General features: G+C 37.1%; 2 protein-coding genes across 8 annotated transcripts; both read right to left on the bottom strand.

The window, feature by feature from the left end:
- Positions 1-1,150: 1,150 nt before the first annotated feature.
- LOC104241113 (elongator complex protein 1) lies at positions 1,151-12,271 on the bottom strand. 7 transcript variants are annotated; one of them, XM_009796029.2, is made up of 6 exons: positions 11,920-12,263; positions 10,048-10,372; positions 3,009-6,066; positions 2,629-2,727; positions 2,221-2,539; positions 1,151-1,471 (listed from the first exon to the last, which is right to left on the bottom strand). In XM_009796029.2, the coding sequence occupies exons 1-5, from the start codon at positions 12,076-12,078 to the stop codon at positions 2,230-2,232; spliced, it is 3,951 nt and encodes a 1,316-aa protein (XP_009794331.1). In that variant the 5' UTR covers positions 12,079-12,263; the 3' UTR covers positions 1,151-1,471; positions 2,221-2,229. The 7 variants fall into 7 exon arrangements, with proteins under 7 accessions (XP_009794331.1, XP_009794330.1, XP_009794332.1 ...); XM_009796028.2 differs by having other exon boundaries at positions 1,151-1,475; positions 11,920-12,261; XM_009796030.2 differs by having other exon boundaries at positions 1,151-1,475; positions 10,048-10,369; positions 11,920-12,260.
- A 1,085-nt stretch (positions 12,272-13,356) lies between these two features.
- On the bottom strand, positions 13,357-17,737 carry LOC104241112 (ACT domain-containing protein ACR9). Its single transcript, XM_009796027.2, has 6 exons — positions 17,274-17,737; positions 16,134-16,352; positions 15,941-16,046; positions 14,527-14,875; positions 13,976-14,260; positions 13,357-13,856 (listed from the first exon to the last, which is right to left on the bottom strand). Exons 1-6 carry the CDS (start codon positions 17,425-17,427, stop codon positions 13,710-13,712), a joined length of 1,260 nt encoding a protein of 419 aa, XP_009794329.1. The 5' UTR covers positions 17,428-17,737; the 3' UTR covers positions 13,357-13,709.
- Between the last annotated feature and the right edge of the window lie 576 nt (positions 17,738-18,313).

The raw sequence follows: 18,313 nt of genomic DNA, 5'->3' as shown, positions 1-18,313 counted from the left end.
CTTTGATTGGAAGAGATGATAAGAGGAAAATGGTGATAAAAGAAATTAAAATTGATAATAAGGTTACACTTTGAGATTTAAAAAATTTTAATAAAGAAAGAAAAAACTAATTGGAATTTGGAAATACAGTTGAACGACATACAATGCATTCCTTACCATTGATGTTGGTCTCTTGGTATGGTATTAACTTCAGTTCAAAATAATTATTGGTGTCATAGAATATCCACAAAATTTAGGTATGCAACTGAAAAAATTGGACTAGTATATGAAGAAAATATGTATTATGCTAGAGAAGAAGTAAGAAATGGGAAGAGATGTTACGATTGTCATTAAACCACTTAAATACAATATAATATCACTTAAATACAACTTTTATACAATGTTGTTCAACTTTCATATAATAGTTAAATGAATAAAAGAAAAATAAATAAACAACAGTCTACAATTTATGCAATATAATGTATGTCATGTCTTCTTCTTCTTTTTCTTCGAGTTTCAATCTGAAATTCAGCCAAAACCAAATCTAATCTTCACCAAAACACCTCAAAATTGAGATATAAACTCCAAACCATATTCCCAATTATTTTCAACAACACCCAATCCAAACAAATAATGATTTTTGAAAATCCAAATTCGAATTCAAAGCTTTTTAGCTTTTTAATGGTTGTCAATGGTGGAATTGCCGCTCTCTTTCTTTTGCTTTATATTACTGAAATTTGGGATTGAGAGATAGAGAGAGACATAGAGAGAATTCTCAATTCTTTGCAACAACATCCAATCCAAACAAACAACGTATGAAAATTCCGTTTCTTGTAAAAACAAATTCCACTCAAACAACATATGAAAATTCCAATCCAATCAAACAACGTATGAAAATATACAGAGAAATGAAATATTAATGCGTGATTTGCGTTGTAAAATATCTGGAAAAATATTTAATTCCCCAATATTAGCGCACCTAAATAAGAAAGCCTACAGCTACAATGATTCCTTATTTAATGAATTGTCTATATTTTGTAGAAATATTTTTAGCATGGCGGGTAATATACAAACTATGAACATATTTGGTAATATAGTTTCCTATATGGTATAGGAACAAAAATTTCCCTTCAGGAAAATACAAGGTAAATCTTTCCGGTGACACAGCATAAGACGAATCCTTTACATTGAAATGGCTTATATTCTTCACAAATATAGTTGGCATGTCGAAAACCGATAATCATTTAAATTTGTTAAAAAGAGCCATCACTCTGCTGAAAAATGCAAGTACACAAGATACATAACTAAAAAAGCTTAAACCTACAATGTCAATAAGAAAGTAAATTCATTGGGAGCAAGACCAAAATTTAGAACTCCTCGGTGATCAACGAGAACCAGAAGAAATTTTGAGTTTCTTCCATCGCCCATTTTCAGTAGTGTGCCCGACTACATCAGCCGTAGGATGACATTTCAGATTATACACGGCATATGCCTACCTGAGCAAGTTAACAGATATAACAAGTTATCTGAGCAAAGGCAGATATAACACGGCATCAGCCGTAGAGAAGACAGATATAACAAGTTAACAGCAAAGGCATGATGAATCATACAACAAATGCTACCTGAGCAAAACTTAAGCCAACAAATAGAAGATTCGATTAGTGATTTATTAAGAGTGGAAGACTTCTACTAGTATCTCTAGAAATTAAGCAGTAAATAAAATCATCTAGGCTACTCAATACCTTAAATATGAGACAAAAGCAGCCATCAGGCCTGTGAAATTAACAAAAGAAATTGACAATAGAATTTTCAGGTGATCAATCCATCTTAAGTTAACTCTTCCAAGCACAGGAACATGATAATGCCCATTCCTTTTTTCTTTAAAGATGTATGCTATTATTCAGGTATCTCTATGTAAGAGAATAATGCATCTTGTATGCATATAATGCAGGTATCTCTATGTAAGTATAGCTGGGCAGATTTGTGGATTGATATTCCCTACATCTCCAATTATCAAGGTGGTAACAATTGTTCAGGATTTCAGCACTCGTCAAATAGCTCATTAACTTCTTTCTTAGCATTACTAGTTGCTGAAACAGTAAAGTTTGTCACTAAAATGTACCATCACCATTATAAACTACAGGCTAACGCTGAGCTCAAACCAGAACATCTCTCACCCACATTATCGGAGAAGAGCAAAGAATAAGAGTAACATAAATGAGAGAGAACCAAATGGCATACCTTTGCATTTCAAATCAATACTTTTGACTGCCAGGAGAAAAGCTCTGAATGCTGCATTTCTTCCTTTATTTTGGGGATGTAATTCTCCAGAACATAGAAATGCTCATTGATTCTATCATTTGACATGGTCTCGTCAGCTAATTTTACAGCAGCCATTTGGGACAGTTGAAAATTTGTAGCAACATGTTGCAACTTCCTAGCAATATCTTCCTTCCCCAGCATCACAAGGCATATCAAGAGAGATTTAAGCTCGCGCTTAGCTCCAGCAGTCAGAGACATCCCCTTTAAATGCTCTACCAAAGCAATCTCCTCACCAGGACTGAGTTGCAATGTACCATGAAGACAAGGATCAGGAAGTAAAATAATATGAGCATCAAAAAGAAATATGAGATTTGCATAATAACATACCTGCCAGCACGTATTTTCCCTCTATTTCGTTGACGTCTCATGTCTCTCGCTTTTGTACTAGCACTGGATTTGATAGATGCAGCTGATCCCTTTCTTGTCCTGCTTATGAAAGAGGGTAGTTAGGAAGCTGGACTTTAAAAACATACTTCCATTGAAATGGAATAAATTAGCTCCTACACAGTGGACAACAGGCAGCTGCAAGGAACATGTCAGAGGGTTATCAGTGCATATATGAGAGTATACATCCACAAAAGGATGAAAAAGAGAGAAGCAATATTTGGAAAAGGAAGGTTAACAGCATGACATATGATATGACAAGAATCAATTATTTAGAATAAACAATAAGACAAACCAAGATTGCTCATTACAAAATCACATACCCCAAGGTGTATGCACTCATTCCACTGAAATTGCTACTAGTTTCAGAAGCAGTATCATCATCAACTTCATTTATTGATCGCTCATCTGACTGTAGCTTGGCAGCAAGTAATAATCTCCGTTGTCGAACTGCCAAATAGCGAGTCAAGTACTTCCCCACTTTCTCCAACCCTTCCTCATATTCACCAACCAATGAGCTGGCACACTCAAGTGATGCAGTCCTTACTTCCTCGACCAAGTCATCTCTCCTGTGAAGAAATGCAGTCCTCAGAGCTTCTTCCCATTCCCTTGCACTGACCAAGAAACTAGTACCGGCATTAACATCTGCGCAATAATCCAAAGCTATTTTTGCAGCATCCCCTGGTTTACCTAGTGCTTGGAGTTCCTCACAAAGCTCATGTGCTAGTTGCAACACTTCCTCCTTCCCAAGTTTAATGAGACCAGCTACTGTCAGAACCCCACCCCAATTACCACACTCACGATAAGCCTTCAAAGCTTTATCCAAACAAGAACAACACAAATAAGTAGTAGCAGCATCCTCAAAGCATTTTCTGGAACTAAGATGATCTCCCCAGGCTTCAAGTACTTGGTTTTTCTTGACAGAGTCGGTAACTAATTGGAGTCCCAAGGGGAAAAGATGGGGATTTTTCTTCATGAGGATCATACAATCCTCAAAGTAAGCACCTCCTGCAGAAACAATGTGTTGAAGTGCAGTCTCGAACCTCTGCAATCTAAGGTCTATATTGTATTGCATCAACACTATTGGCATGTTTTCTAGTTCTTGTAGATAGGGAAGAAATTCTTTAGGATCCTTCTGCGAATTCAAGGCAACGATAGCTGCAAGGTTCAAATCATAAAGTCCTAACGCAGTTTCAAAAACTGCCTCTGAGTCGGACAACCACAAAAGATGTTTTAAAGCTTCCTCAGCAGAAGGGTAGAGTTCCCTTCTCAGGTCATCTGAACCCGATAATTCCTTTTCTCGGATAATTTTTATTCTCTCTAAAGCTTTTTCAAGAGCTGGAGGGTCACTTCGAGCTAAAGTGGTCAGAATGCAGAGTTCTCTAGCAGGACTTTCCGCTACATGCTCCTCCAGAGCCTTCCTTATGGCCAGTAGGACAGAATGGATCTTGCTATTACCATGAGAACTCTCGAGGTCTCCATGTTCTACAGCTTTAGCTTCATTGTCGTGAGGTAGGGATCTATAATTTTTGTACAGTGTCTCCATGATATTTTCATTCTTTATTGAACAGACAAATTCAGTTATATAACTTAGATTGCTCACCTGCTTGACAAACTCAGCAGCTGACTGAACAAAGTTTTGCCAACCACAGTGGTCAATTATAACATTGAAATCAATTCTGTGCCTTCTTACCATGAGCAATGCATCTTTGTAACGCCCCTGGATCAAAGCATTAATTATTGAAGCGAGGACCAATTTTCTGGGGTAGATGCACTCAAGATTCCCTCGAACTGTTTGAAGTATGATAGCAGATTCGTCCCCATGAAGAACACCTACAATTTTGGCACCTCTTTCCCATATTTGAATATAGTTTCTTTCATCTTCTCCTTTTTTGTGCTTGAAAACTGCCAGGAAGTTCCCATACTTGACCTCCAGTTCTCCTTTCAGGATATCACTAATATCAATAATAAACAGTAAATCCTGCTTAGTTGCAAGAATCAAATGGGTGACAGTGTGGTCGGCAGAATTCGAGTAGAAAGAAAAACTGCTGCAATTGTTGCACAATGTCCTTTCACCAGCGAGCAATCTACCACTGTCATCGAGACCAAAAAGCAAAGCTTTCTGCGGCAAACAGCCTCCAATTTGCACAAGATCCATCCAGGGGCAAGATGAAGAAAAACTCATATCATCACGTTTCTGATGAAGCCCTCTGGCATCAGCCACCTTCAAAGCATACTCAAACACTTTCCCACCGTCAAACTGAACATACGCTGAGCAGCCATTTCCCTGGTCAGGAACTATACCAATTACTGTACCTTCAAGAGATAATCTATTCAAAACTTTAGCATGCCAACCAGAGCATGTCACTGAACTAGAAATACGATCTTCAGAACATACAAGCTCAATTTCATGGAGGCAATATATAGAAAGCTCATCCTTAGAGGAGTCTTTTATTGCTGAGTTGCTAATTTGACTATGGCTAACACCAAGAAGCTTATGCGAATCCAACCATGCTAGGTGAATGAAAGATTTATATCCTGAATCAAAAGAAGCAGCCTCAACATCAAATTCTTTACCTTCTAGCTCCTCCCAACAATCAATAGCAGGAAGCTCTACAACACATAATCTGCCATCTGACAATGATGCAGCCAGGTGATTCATAGAACTTTTAGAGCAAAATGTCATACTCTGAATGGCAGAGGGAAAATTCAAACAAAAGAGGTACATAGGTGGTGGGATGAGAGATAAAGAAAGAGGGGTTATTAGTATCTTGGAGTCATCAATTACAAGTGCCACTGAGTTATTCATGACAGCTGTAATCCAGACGAAGTTGTAGGTTGTGATATGCCCACCAACAGTCCAAGAAATTAACTCTTGAGGCTTTATCGGATCCCACATGAATCTGACTCTATCATCCTTCATGTATCTGATTTCTTGCTTTAAGTACCAGTGATTGTTACTTAAGAACCAGATCCTCAGAGAGTCGTACTTTTCACCTCTGACCACAGCAGCTAGAAGGTCTGAGTTACAATTCCACTTCACAAATTCTACAGTAGCATCAACTTCTACGTTGAGGCAAAATGAGCTTCTTTCTAATCCATTCCTCTCAAAGAAAACTATAGATGGGCATTTTCTATCTTCCTTTCGGTCATAAACTGCAGCAATTTTGGCTCCACTGGGCATCCAATCCAAAGTTGACCCCATGAAAGGCTTTGATTCTGAAACAGAATGGAGTGCCCCTGAGTCCCGTTCCCAGATTTTAAGCTTTTTATGGGAGAGATGAGAATTATTCACCCTGCTTAACGTTGCAAAGTATTTGCCATCACCTCTCCACGAAACTGAGCTCTCCGACGAATAATTGGAAGAGTAAGTATGTTCATCTGAATCAACAGCACAATTATTTTCAGTCATTTTCTTAACAGAAGCATAATTCAAAACCAAATGTGTGCAGCCAAATATGTCAAACGTACATTGAAGTTAAATTCTTGAAAGAAGAAATATTCTGCAACAGTCCGAGAAAAGGTAAGAGTAAAGACAACAATAACTGTTTTGTATACTCAATGTAGACAGGTTATCATATTACCTTCTCAAGAGGGCAATACAAATGAAGGACTTATTCACATACTTGCAAACTGAAAATCAAGAGTTAATATAATGACCTTCTGCATGCTTCAACGCTCCAGTAGAGTTGAAGCAAAGTGCTAAGCTTTAATACCACAAGAATTGATGTTTTCACATGCAAAAACCAGTGCCATTTTGATAAGAGAACAAGCATATGGCTGCAGCAATGAATGAAGACAGTGTTTGAGAACATGTGGCTGCAGCAAGATGGGTTATCATTAACCAGTGCCTCTGATCACAAGCCATTACTACTGGAGTATGGTGAGTGGGAAGCAACAATATCCTACTTTAAGTTTGAGAACATGTGGCTGCACCAAGATGGGTTCATTGATATGCTAAAGGAGCGGTGGCAGAACTACATGATTGGTGGCTCGCCTGATTTTATCATCGTTCAAAAACTGAGGAACCTGAAAAAGGATATAAGCAAATGGAACAGAGAGTTTTATGACAGAGCGGATGATAGAAGAGGCAAAGCACTTGATAAACTTTCAGTCCTAGAGCAGGTTATAGAAAACAGAGTCCCTACACAATTTGAAAATCAAAGGATTCTGAGTTTGAAATTGGAGCTACAGAACTTGGCCAAAGCTGAGGAGATCTCATGGAGACAAAAGTCTAGATGCCGGTGGCTAGGAGGCAGGAACACTAAATACTTCCAAAAATTGGTATTCAAATAGAAGACACAACACTATAGACAAGCTAGCTTAAGGTGGGTAGTGAAGTAATTTAGGAAGAAATCCTAAATTACTACCCGAACTTATAAACTGAAAATGAAGTTTGGAGACCTACAGCCAATTTTGAGGAGGTGGCCAGAATCTGAGTAGTTGACAGAGAAAGTTAGAAGCATTTTACAGTGAAGAAGAAGCCCATGCTGTTATCCAGTCTTATGCCCCAGATAAAGCTCCAGGTCCAGACGGGTTTGCCATGGCTTTCTTTCAAAAGGCATGGGATTTTATCAAGTCAGAAGTAATGGGGGCTCTCGCTCTCAACCACTTCCACCAACAGTGTCATATGGTTAAATCATGCAATGCTTCATTTATTGCACTAATTCCTAAGAAGAAAGGAGCCATGGAGTTAAGAGACTATAGGCCAATAAGTCTCATAGGAAGTGTGTACTAAATTATCTCGAAGCTTCTAGCAAAGAGATTGAAGAAGATTATTGGCAAGCTAGTCTCAACCCATCAGAATGACTTCATAAAACACCACAGGCAAATCACTGATTGCCAATGAAATTCTTGACTGGAGGATTAGAAGTCGGGAACCTGGTGTGATATGCAAGCTTGACATAGAAAAGACATTTGACCAACTCAACTGGTCCTATCTCATCTCTATACTTAGGAAAATGGGATTTGGAGACAGATGGATAAGATGGATCAGATTCAACATCTCAACTGTGAAATAGTCAGAGATAGTCAATAGGGGTCCGGTGGGTTTCTTCTCTCCTCAAAAAGGGATCAGACAAGGAGATCCCCTCTCCCCATTTTTGTTCATTATAGCAATGGAAGGTCTGAGCAAAATGTTGGATAAGGCCAAACAGTTGCAGTAGATTCAGGGATTCAATGTGGGTACTAATCCTAGGAACTCAGTCACAGCGTCAGACTTGCTATATGCTGATGATACACTCATCTTTTGTGAGGCTCTAACACCACAATTGTTGTATTTGAATTTAACACTTCTCCTCTTCGAAGCACTATCAAATTCACATATCAACATGATGATAAGTATCATGTACCCGGTCAATGATGTGCCTAATTTAGAGGAATTGTCTACCATTATGGGTTGTTCAATTGGGTCACTCCCCACCACCTATCTAGGTCTCCCCCTTGGAGCCAAATACAAGAATATTGAAATCTGGAATGGGATCATTGGGAACTTTGGAAAGAGACTAGCAGCTTGGAAGATGTCGTATCTTTCCATGGGAGGGAGATGAACTCTCACCAATAGTGTCCTTGATAGCATCCCCACTTACTACATGTCATTATTTCCCATCCCTAACAATGTACTTAAGAAGCTAGACAAGATCAGGAGGGACTTTCTTTGGGAAGATAACAGCAGCTCCCACAAATACCATCTCGTCAAGTGGTCCAATGTCACACAATCAAAAAGCAATGGAGGACTGGGTATTAGAGACTTGGCCTTACACAACAAAAGTCTGCTCATAAAATGGCTATGGAGGTTCGGTACAGATGAGACGGCCTTTGGAAAGAAATAACTGTTGCTAAACATTGTAGAAGGGATAACTGAAGAACAAAAACATCTACGACATCTCATGGGGTTGGTCCTTGGCAGCACATCAGCAAGCTGGGAAATGAATTCTCTGAGCAAGTATCTTTCGAAGTTGAGAATGGTTTGAACATTAGTTTATGGAAGGATAAATCGTTATACAATATCCAAATTGCCCAAGATAAGAATTCCTCTATTGCTCAAAACAGATATGAGAAAAATTGGAATGTATTATTCAGAGTTTATGTTCTGGATGGGGAGATAGATAGCGTGTTGGAATTACTAGCTAGTGTGGAGAGGTGCACCATCGATGAAACCAAAGCTGACAGACTGATTTGGGGAGACAACAGCCTTCTCATTGTGAAGGAATGCTACCTGCTATTAAGTTCTCAAAATCAGATAATTGACTTCTGGCCTTGGAAGCTAATTTGGAAGACCAAACTGCCTACTAAGAACATTTGCTCCAGCTTGTTCTTAAGGAAGCATGCTTAACACAAGACAATCTCAACAGAAGGGGATTTAAATTGGTCAATAGATGCTATGTGTCAAAGCAGTTCAGAGTCAGTCAGCTACATGTTCTTGCATCGTAGAGTGGCTAAGGATCTATGGAATATGTTCTGTTCTATCTTTGGCATTCACCGGGTCATGCCACAGCACGTTGGTGAAGCATATGCAAGCTGGAGCCTATGGAGAGTTGATAAGACCATCAAGAAGATCTGGGCGATGATCCCTGCAGTTAATTTTTGGTGCCCGTGGAATGAAAGAAATCATAGATGTTTTGATGGGATCTCAACTTTAACTCTCTCTCTTAAAGCTAGTTGTCTGCTTAACCTTTTTTGCTGGACTAACTTAACTCCTGTAATTAACTTTGATAATGTTTTTGATTTTGTTAGTTGCCTGATGTTTAGACTGACACAATGTAAAGGGGCTAACAAACTAGTATTTGTGCTTTTTGTTCTTTTGTAACTTTGCATCTTCTTGATGCCTTTTAGTAATGAAACACCTTCATCTAAGAAAAAGAGAACAAGCCTCTATACATTGAAGGACAAGACTACCTATCACAAACCAGCAGACATTCTTGTTACTACAACTACTGCACAAGTTTATCATATTAAACAAAATCGTACACTGTCTGGAAAGTACACATAAGTTTCAGCTTTGAAATAATTATGAACACCTACCTAAACCAAACTAGAATTAGCATTTTCCGCAGTTCAACTTTCTGTAAAATAAGAAAATGCTTATTCGGTTAAATACAATCCTCTAAATATTATGCCTTGTACCTGGAAAAGGCGATAGTAAAATGATCTCAGTAGAGGAAAATATGCTAGTTCATCATCATTCATGGGTATACAGCAAGCAAAAATGATGACATGCTTGTGATTTCAAAGAATTTCATCTACAAAAACTATTCAAGAAATGTACACATAATCACCAAAAGAGCATTTTAAGGATGATAGAACTTCATTTGAAGAAGAAAAAGTATTTATTAGTTCAAATATATGGAAAGAAGTCCTTACGTACGTCAATATCTTCAGGCAGATCATCCAGTGCCATCTCATATAAAACATCCCAGTCTGGTGTCATCATGAGAATTTGTCGAAAACCGGTAATTACACCAAGAAGATCTCCATCTGGACTAGGTGATACACACTTTACTCCACCCTCCACTCGGCCAACAATTTCTGTCGTATTATCATCCGCAGTATATAGCAATAGAAGACCATATGAAGTCCCAATAATCACTGCTTCTTTTTCCATTAGATAATCCATGGAAGTAATGAAATCCCCAGGCTCTAAGTCAATAAGGTTATCTGATATGGAATTCCAAGCTCCTGCATTCTGCTACAGCACCAAGCTAGTCAGAGAAAGATTTTTCAGTGAGGAAGAGGAAAATTGACATATAAGCCCGGGCCATAGAATAGAACGATAAAGATCTCTATGGACCCCATGCAGAAACTTATAAACTATTGGAAGTTTCTCCTTCATTAAGCCACATGAGACAAGGGAAGGAAGAAGAACGGAAGGCAATAAACCTTTTTCGCCTCTAGGCACACCTCGCAGGCAACTTTTAAATCTTTTAAATGAGCTTCTGCAATATCATGAGCATTTAGCCTGCATCATAACTTGATGTGCACATTATCTTCATTTCCTCCAATTTTTATTAGGAGAAGCCACTTTCACACCTAAATTTACTTGACCACATTTAAATGTTCTAAGAGAAGAGAAAATCAACTTTCAGACCTTTTTTATTTTTACAAATAAAGTTTTGCGGGGTTGACAATTTTCCCACTATCACCCTTGTACTGTTCCCTGAAATAAACATGCTAGACATATACAAGCAAACACAACCTGAAACATAGAACACTGCTGTTTATGTATAAATTTAGAACTCCCTGTACTCCAAACGAATGACAAAATTTGGAGAATGCCGAATCCAAGCTGAATTACGCCAATTTCTTTTTTTAATCTTTTACAGATCAATTTTTATAACTAAGAAAGATCTGAAAAGCACAACTAATCAAGCCTTAACTTCTTTTAATGGTCTTCTCCAAGGGAAATTTATTTATTTTTCAATTTTTCTTATCCAAAAAAAAGGGAAAATATTCCACTGCCCACATAATAATTGTATCAAATAAAATTGGACAGTGTACTTATCATCTCCTAAGATATCACAAGTTTCCTTGGATACAACTCCAACTCAACCCTGACTATCCAATCAGCAATTGTATGTATTTCAGTTCCATAATCAATCCTTGCTTCTTCCATTTGCATTTCTTAATATTAGAATAAATAATCATCCACTGTGATAGTTATAGTAATAAGCAAGAGATTAGACGATTGCTTTAGTTAGGTACATCTGTTTCTACTGTTGCCGCATTGTAACAAAAGGTGCTGATAAGTAAATTCATATGTGTTTAATATGACTGGAAAATACTCTTAGGAAATTAGAAAATTCTTATAAGGCGTTTGGTTGAAAATTCGTTGAATTCTTTTATTTATTTATCTTTTTTTGCAAAAAGAAAGTATCAGTTATTAAGACTCTGTTTGTTTTGTTGTTTAAAGAAAATAAACTTTTTTTGCAAACAACACTAGGTTATTTCTTCCCATCTTACCAAGTCATGGTGGGCAGAGTTACCGATACCTTTGTTGATGGGTTTAGTCATGGTAGGCGCAAGCTGACCCCGACACCAAGGTATTAAAAAAAAGGAAAACAATTTTTTCCCCAAAACTTTGAATTTAAAAGTTTAGGGATCACATTATGGTATTTTTAACACCACGAGTTTCAAAAGTCTATATTTCTTTCTTAAACTCGGCACCCAATCGGTTCACATAAAATGAAACGAGTAATTAATATAAGAAAAAGTAAAACAATTTGGTAAAAAACTTACATGAGGAGAAGGCAGAAGTAAACTGTATATGAAGTTAGAAGAAGAAGCTAAGAAGAGGCGATTTCGCTCCACGTCAAATGCTGCGAAGCTGATAGCTTCATCCTCGGAATTTAACTGAATCTTCGACAATTGCTCCTTCAATATCTTCAAATTCTTCATCTTCTATTGCTATGTGCAGCAATGGAATCGAAGAATCGGAAAGCAAATTGATTGAGAGAAGATGAGGATGATGGAAGTGAGTTCTGAGTTTAGCGGTTGCTGAACCCTAGAATTTAGAGTGAGGGTTTTTTAGGGTTTTAGAGTAATTAACCTACGTTTGACGCATAAATTGTTTTCTCATTTTTGTTTAAAGGACAAGTGCTTGTTTTTTTCTTTATTCTTTTTGAAAATTGACACTGTATAGTCGTTTTTGAAATAATAGTCAAAAAAATAATTTTTATATATAATTTTATATGTTATATACAACAAATATATATATTTTTGCGATTATCGAATTTAAATAGTTTCAACCACGCGGCTTAAAAATGATTTTTGCCCTTCTTTTTATATATAACTAGAAAAACCAAACAACTAAAAATAAATTTCTCAATTTTTTTCACAAACTACATGGCTCAAAGCTAATCCTTATTTGATACTTCGTAGTTATGTAATGAGGATGGAAGTAGATAGCTTAGCTCAATATCTTGATTTTCAGACAGTCATTTTTTTTATTATCTCTGAAATCTCTCTAAAAATAGCATTTTTAGTTTAAGTCTTGACACCGCCTAAATTTAATTTTATATGCACAACTGGGAGACCAAACTATTCAATTTAAAGGAGTTCCTACCTTGAGGCTTGAGTGCGTATGATCCTTTAAATTTACAAAAGGTGAGCACTATTCAACTGATTGAACTTTCGAATGTGTCATTTAAAACTAATAAAAATGTTGTATGTATTTCACATATGGAAGCTAGATATCAATTATGGTCCGGGCTTTTGTCCCCTATCGCGATTTATTTTCATTATATAGATAGATCTTTTTAAATTTATAGTAGTGATTTTCTAGTCTAGACTTCTCAGGTATTTGCGTAATTGGTGTTGAAATGGAAGAAATAAAAAATTGGGTTAGAATATCTTTATGGGGATCATCTTTACAGTGAAAAATGAAGCTAAGTTTATTCGGAAACTTCAAGTGTTTTTCAATTTGATACGGGTGATTTGAAGTCGGAAAAGGAACACTAAAATTTGGCTTTATTAGCGAAAATAAAGAATTTTGAACAAGAATAAACTAAATTGAACGTAAATATTACTTAAAACCAAGCATTTTGACTGGCAGAGTTCTGATCCGTGAGGTACGTCTAACTCACACATCAGGTGTTGTGCTTTTACCAATAGACCAAACCCCTCCTTCGTTTTCCAGCTTAACCTGCTACCAGCCAGGACAAAACCTGTATATCGTGATGAGGAATGGAGAAGCAACATTATATCTTCGAATAAACCAATGTACACTGCCCATAAACAACAGAATATGCAGAAAGGGAAAAGAAATGGATAACTAGAGGAGATTCTATTATGTCAAGAGAGTAGAGAAAAACATAAGATTTAAAACAGAGGTATCTCATAAAACTCATGCAGCTGTTAACCCATAGAAGCGTAGATAAGTCACAAACTGAACTTTGGACGCAATGGTTCTCCGATAGCCCAGGGTTCTCCTTACGCTTTAGTCTTGTTGCGGATATATATACATGGTGACAACACTTGAATGTTGCTGAGCTGAGTTAAAGAAATGGTGCCTTGGTAATTCTTGAATTTCACCACCCCATTAGTGTTCTTTTAACCTTCTCCAAGATTTCAGTTCGAGCTCGCTTGCTAGCTAACGGATACTCTGGGCTTTCATCCAAAAGGAACCTATAAACTTCCCACTGCCGCTCTGCTGTTGAATGCCTAGCAATTTCAGCCTGCAAACCAATTAGGAGTGTACACATTATGGAACTGGAGATAAGATACAATAAAACTTCCGTTACAGCTATGGAAGAAAAAACGTTTATGAAGGCGAATTTGAGCATCTGGCACTTACCGAGAAAATACATATCCCAAGCTTTTTTAAGGCAAATGTGACATCATAGAAGACACGCGGCCTTCCCTTTCCAGATAACTCAACAGGATTGGCAACCAATAGTTCTGTATCTGGGCCACGACTAGCAACAGTGACTCGCAGTGGATGAAGCATCTCTTCCTTCAAGCGAGAACACAAAGATGCTTGGTTTTCATCATCTAGAATCTTTTTCCCATCTGTTCTCTGGATAAATAGGTCTATGGTGCGATAGCCCTTGGCGGAAGACAAGATTCTTCCAAAAGCAATCTAGACGTTGAAATAACAAGCACATATGTTTAATGTCATAAAAGTAAGGCAATAGGAAAGACATTCCAAACTAGAAGCACCAATAAAGATTAAAGATATGAAGTATAGACAATCTCATTCTTTTATATGGTCCTAGTTTTTTTTCCTTTGTGGACAATGTAGACAGAAATTTGAATCCACCTCGACCATCGGAAGTGTTTTGCTTACAAAACAATTTGATTCGAGAGAACAGGAAATCACTACACAGTTACTAAAATATATGGTACCTGAATATCACAGTCCTTTGAAGTCCTCAAAATGTCATAGATGAGGCCCTTTTGATCAACACATTGTATTTGAAGCAAGGTATGGACTGGGCTCAATAAATTATCCACTGTGATGGTTGCCTTCTTTAATTTTGCCGTATCAGAAGAAGAGGACTTAGGAACTGCTTCCTTAGACAATTCACAACTAAACAGTTCTTCTGCAACTTCTTGTGGAAGAGAAGAGAATCCTTGCTGAACTTCGCATTCAGGCCCTGCCAACTGAAGTTCACAGCTAATGCAGTATTCTCCCAAAACATCACTTAGATGTTCACATGTCTCATCTCGTCTTTGTTTCGTGTGCAGCAAGTCCCTAATATGGCAACAGAACACCAAGCAGAAATGTAAAAGAAATTACCACATAACAGGCAATTATTGATAACCTTTAATGCTTAGTTTTACCTCATCTGATGGGGAGGAGATGAATACCAACCACATTAGCAATGGCCCAACAGTTAAATTATATGGTGGAAATGAAGTTTGAATTGCCAAAAGGATCAGCAAGAGACAAATCAGAGTATTCCACCAAAAAACACGGCAATATATTAGCGCATAACTTAGCGCAGGTTTTGTGGAACAGAAGTTACATCCATAATTTTTTTCCATAGTTAAATAATCTGGTTGCTGCGACAGTTTATATATATATTCTTTTAAATAATCTGGCTGCTGTAAGATACTATATTATGAAACTGATATCAAGCGGGCAGCACCATCAATCATTCAGTTACCAGTAACTGTTTGGTTTACTGGCCAAAAGAGGCTTGCAAAATTAATTAAGTAATTCTAATACTTAGAAATAAGATTTATTTAACTACATTGGCTTAAAAATTTGCATGACCCTGTGAATTTTGTTTCATGATAAACGCAAAGATCAACCAACCAATCAACTATACCTCAATCCCAAACTAGTTCAGATCGCCTATATGATTCCTCTATATCCAGTTTGCTCTACCCGAACCCATAGCATTCCCGAGAACAGGAAACAAATTATTGCTACCTTTTCATGGAAATTACTAAAGGACATCCATGTTTGTCTCCAATATCTGATATCTTACAGAGTTGGTTCAGTGTACAAGTGTAAGAGAGCACAATACTTGAAATTGAGTTTGACCTTGTAGTTTTTTAAACTCGTAGTTATACCTTAGTGGTGGTAGGTTTAATTAATAATGGTGTTAAAGAAGGGTTGTTCAGTCCAAATAGTCAAGTCACTGTGGTTCAACCATCAGATATGTATTAGCTAATGGGATTAGAAGACTAGCATCAATAACAATGCAGCAAGGCCACAAAATATAAAATCTTATATTATGTAGAGAACCAAAAGCCAATTAGGTTGAAAATCAAAAGTGCCTTAAACATGTCAAGAACTTCAAGGACTTACATGTCATCTGTTAAGAAGAAGAGATCCAAAACTTTGTCATCTGGTGTTGTCATAACTTTTACTCTTTGAATGGTTAGCTCGAGCTCGCAAAGGACCTTGGTAACATCTAAAAAGCACAAATAACCACATAAGAATTTTATGAAGCCACGTGCAAGTAAAAAAGGCACAAAAATTTAGATGCATTTATACTTACCATGTAGCAACCCTTTCCTGTCTAGGCAAAAAACCTTCAATAGGTAAACTGTAGGACGTGGAGAACAAGTGGACTGTTGGCTTAAGTAGTACGGAATCATGCATGATGGACATGCAGACATAAGCCGATTTTTCAAGCTTGCCCAATCAACTTTTAGCCCGCTTGGACGTGGGACAACCCATAGTACTATATAACACCATTTCCCATCGGTGGCAAAATCTGTATTAAATTATACATCAATGTCATACAACACATTGAGCGGCTGATGAGTGAAATCATAAAGGTGTAAGATTTAATGGAGCTGTCCAACATTTTGCCGTTGAAAAGCAAGAACGTGAAGCTATATGTATATTTTAGAACTTTTAAGTTCGATTAAAGATGCGTTCTGATATTTTATGGCAAGTAGTTCTATCATCGCGGGTTTATTTTCAAACTTTTGACACGGAAAAGGACGCAGAAAAATGTTAAAGATGTCAAGTACTTTCACAGATATAATTCAACTTGGAAGCAAGCAACACGGCACATAATTAATATCTATTATGTTTTCTCCCCTCTCCCACAAACAGCTTTAACATGGAGTAACAAATATAGCTTGAGAAGCTAGAGAAGGAGCTTATCCATTATCAAATATTCCACTTTCTGCTGATGGGTCAGAAGATTAAACAACCTAACTCCAAAACTCTACACAAAAAGCTGAACCTTTTCGGCCGCCAAGCCAGCACTTAAATACTCCATTGTCCATTTTATATGGGACATTTTACTTTCTAGTCTGTCCCGAAAGAATGACACATTTCTATCTATATTTATCAGAATTTAACTTTAAACTTCTCATTTTACCTTTAATGTATAGGTGAATACGCAAACAAATATCTCTGGCTTTGTTTTAGACCATAAGTTTCAAGAGACTCTTTTTATTTTTAAACATAGGCTAAGTCAAACATCATCACATAAAATGGAACGAAACATAAAATGGAACGAATGGAGTAGTGAAAATGTAGCTTAGGTTTCATACAACCAAAGATACTAATTTGGGATAGAAAGCATATCTGATTGATATTAAACGAAATAAATGTTCAAATAACTCAAGCAAATCAGATTCTTATGGAAAATGAAATTACCACAAAAAAAAAAAAAAATGACCTCCGCGGTTTACATAGAGTCCGAATTCAAGAACGATACGACAGAGATCGCATCCAAGTCCAGCTTTATCGGGGCAATTCACGGTTATAACAGTCGGGTCACCCGATTTCACGCCGGGTTCCATCAAAACAACATCGTCCCATGCCATCCCCATTTTTCCGGCCAGAATTTTACCGGCACCGGCGGCTGAAATTGAGGAGTTCCACGGCCAGAATTCACCGGTACCGGCTGCTGAATTGAGAAATTATCCGGGCGAATTCATAAATCTAAGGAAGATTGAAGCCCTAAAAGATAAATCCACACCGCCCCCTATTTTGCAAACAATCGGTGGTTTATTTCAGCTGAAATTGTGGATGTGGTGTTGATGAAGAGGTTGTTGTTCGGTCAGAAATGGATCCCACAGCCACATCGTAACCACGTCAGACGTAGTTTGGCATTTTTCAGAGTAGTAATAAAATAATTCTAGGATTCGTTATATGTACAGAACTACAATATATGGAAAAATTCAAGAAAGATTTTGAAAATACGTTAATTATTAATAATGATACTTATTTGCCTTTAAATATTAGTAGATCCTTCCTTTTTGGACGTGTGATAAATTGGAACGATAAATCTGAGCGCAAGAATAATAAGCACAAATTGAGAATATTGAATTCGAATATTATTTTTTTAAACTCGTCCATCAAGAATATTCCAAAAAATGGAAACGATACAAAAAAAATATTATGATCTATTTTTATATAAGGATAACAGCTACAAGAATCTTAATTTTTCATTTTAAGGAAGATACGAATAACAATGCAATATGATTATTCTCTAATTTGTTATCGGTAATTTTATTTTGTGCTTAACAACAACAACAATAACCAGTAAAATCTTATTAGTGGGGTCTGGGGAGTATAGTGTGTACGCACACCTTACCCCTACCCCGAATAGTGGGGTCTGGAGATCAGCGGGGTCGCTTTCACTACTTATCAGTTTTCTGGAGCTGTCTTCACTTGGTGGGGGGCTTTTGAGAGGCATAGGCCTCTTGGTGTATC

This window comes from Nicotiana sylvestris, chromosome 5 (assembly GCF_000393655.2).
Source record: "Nicotiana sylvestris chromosome 5, ASM39365v2, whole genome shotgun sequence".
NCBI classification, from domain to species: Eukaryota; Viridiplantae; Streptophyta; class Magnoliopsida; order Solanales; family Solanaceae; genus Nicotiana; species Nicotiana sylvestris.
Note: the sequence above shows the minus strand (reverse complement) of the source record. Positions and strands in the feature narration are given on the sequence as shown.

Excerpts from the sequence above, each read along its gene's own strand:
- LOC104241113 (XM_009796029.2), bottom strand. The coding sequence starts at position 12,078 with ATGAAGAATTTGAAGATATTGAAGGAGCAATTGTCGAAGATTCAGTTA. Across the intron at positions 6,067-10,047 it reads GCCTGAAGATATTGACGTAC|ATGAACATACTTACTCTTCC; the intron begins GTAAGGACTTCT and ends CTGTTGATTCAG. Across the intron at positions 2,728-3,008 it reads ATGAGTGCATACACCTTGGG|GACAAGAAAGGGATCAGCTG; the intron begins GTATGTGATTTT and ends TTTCATAAGCAG.
- LOC104241112 (XM_009796027.2), bottom strand. The coding sequence starts at position 17,427 with ATGGGGATGGCATGGGACGATGTTGTTTTGATGGAACCCGGCGTGAAA. Across the intron at positions 16,353-17,273 it reads ACTCTATGTAAACCGCGGAG|ATTTTGCCACCGATGGGAAA; the intron begins GTCATTTTTTTT and ends AATTTAATACAG. Across the intron at positions 16,047-16,133 it reads CAGGAAAGGGTTGCTACATG|ATGTTACCAAGGTCCTTTGC; the intron begins GTAAGTATAAAT and ends TGTGCTTTTTAG.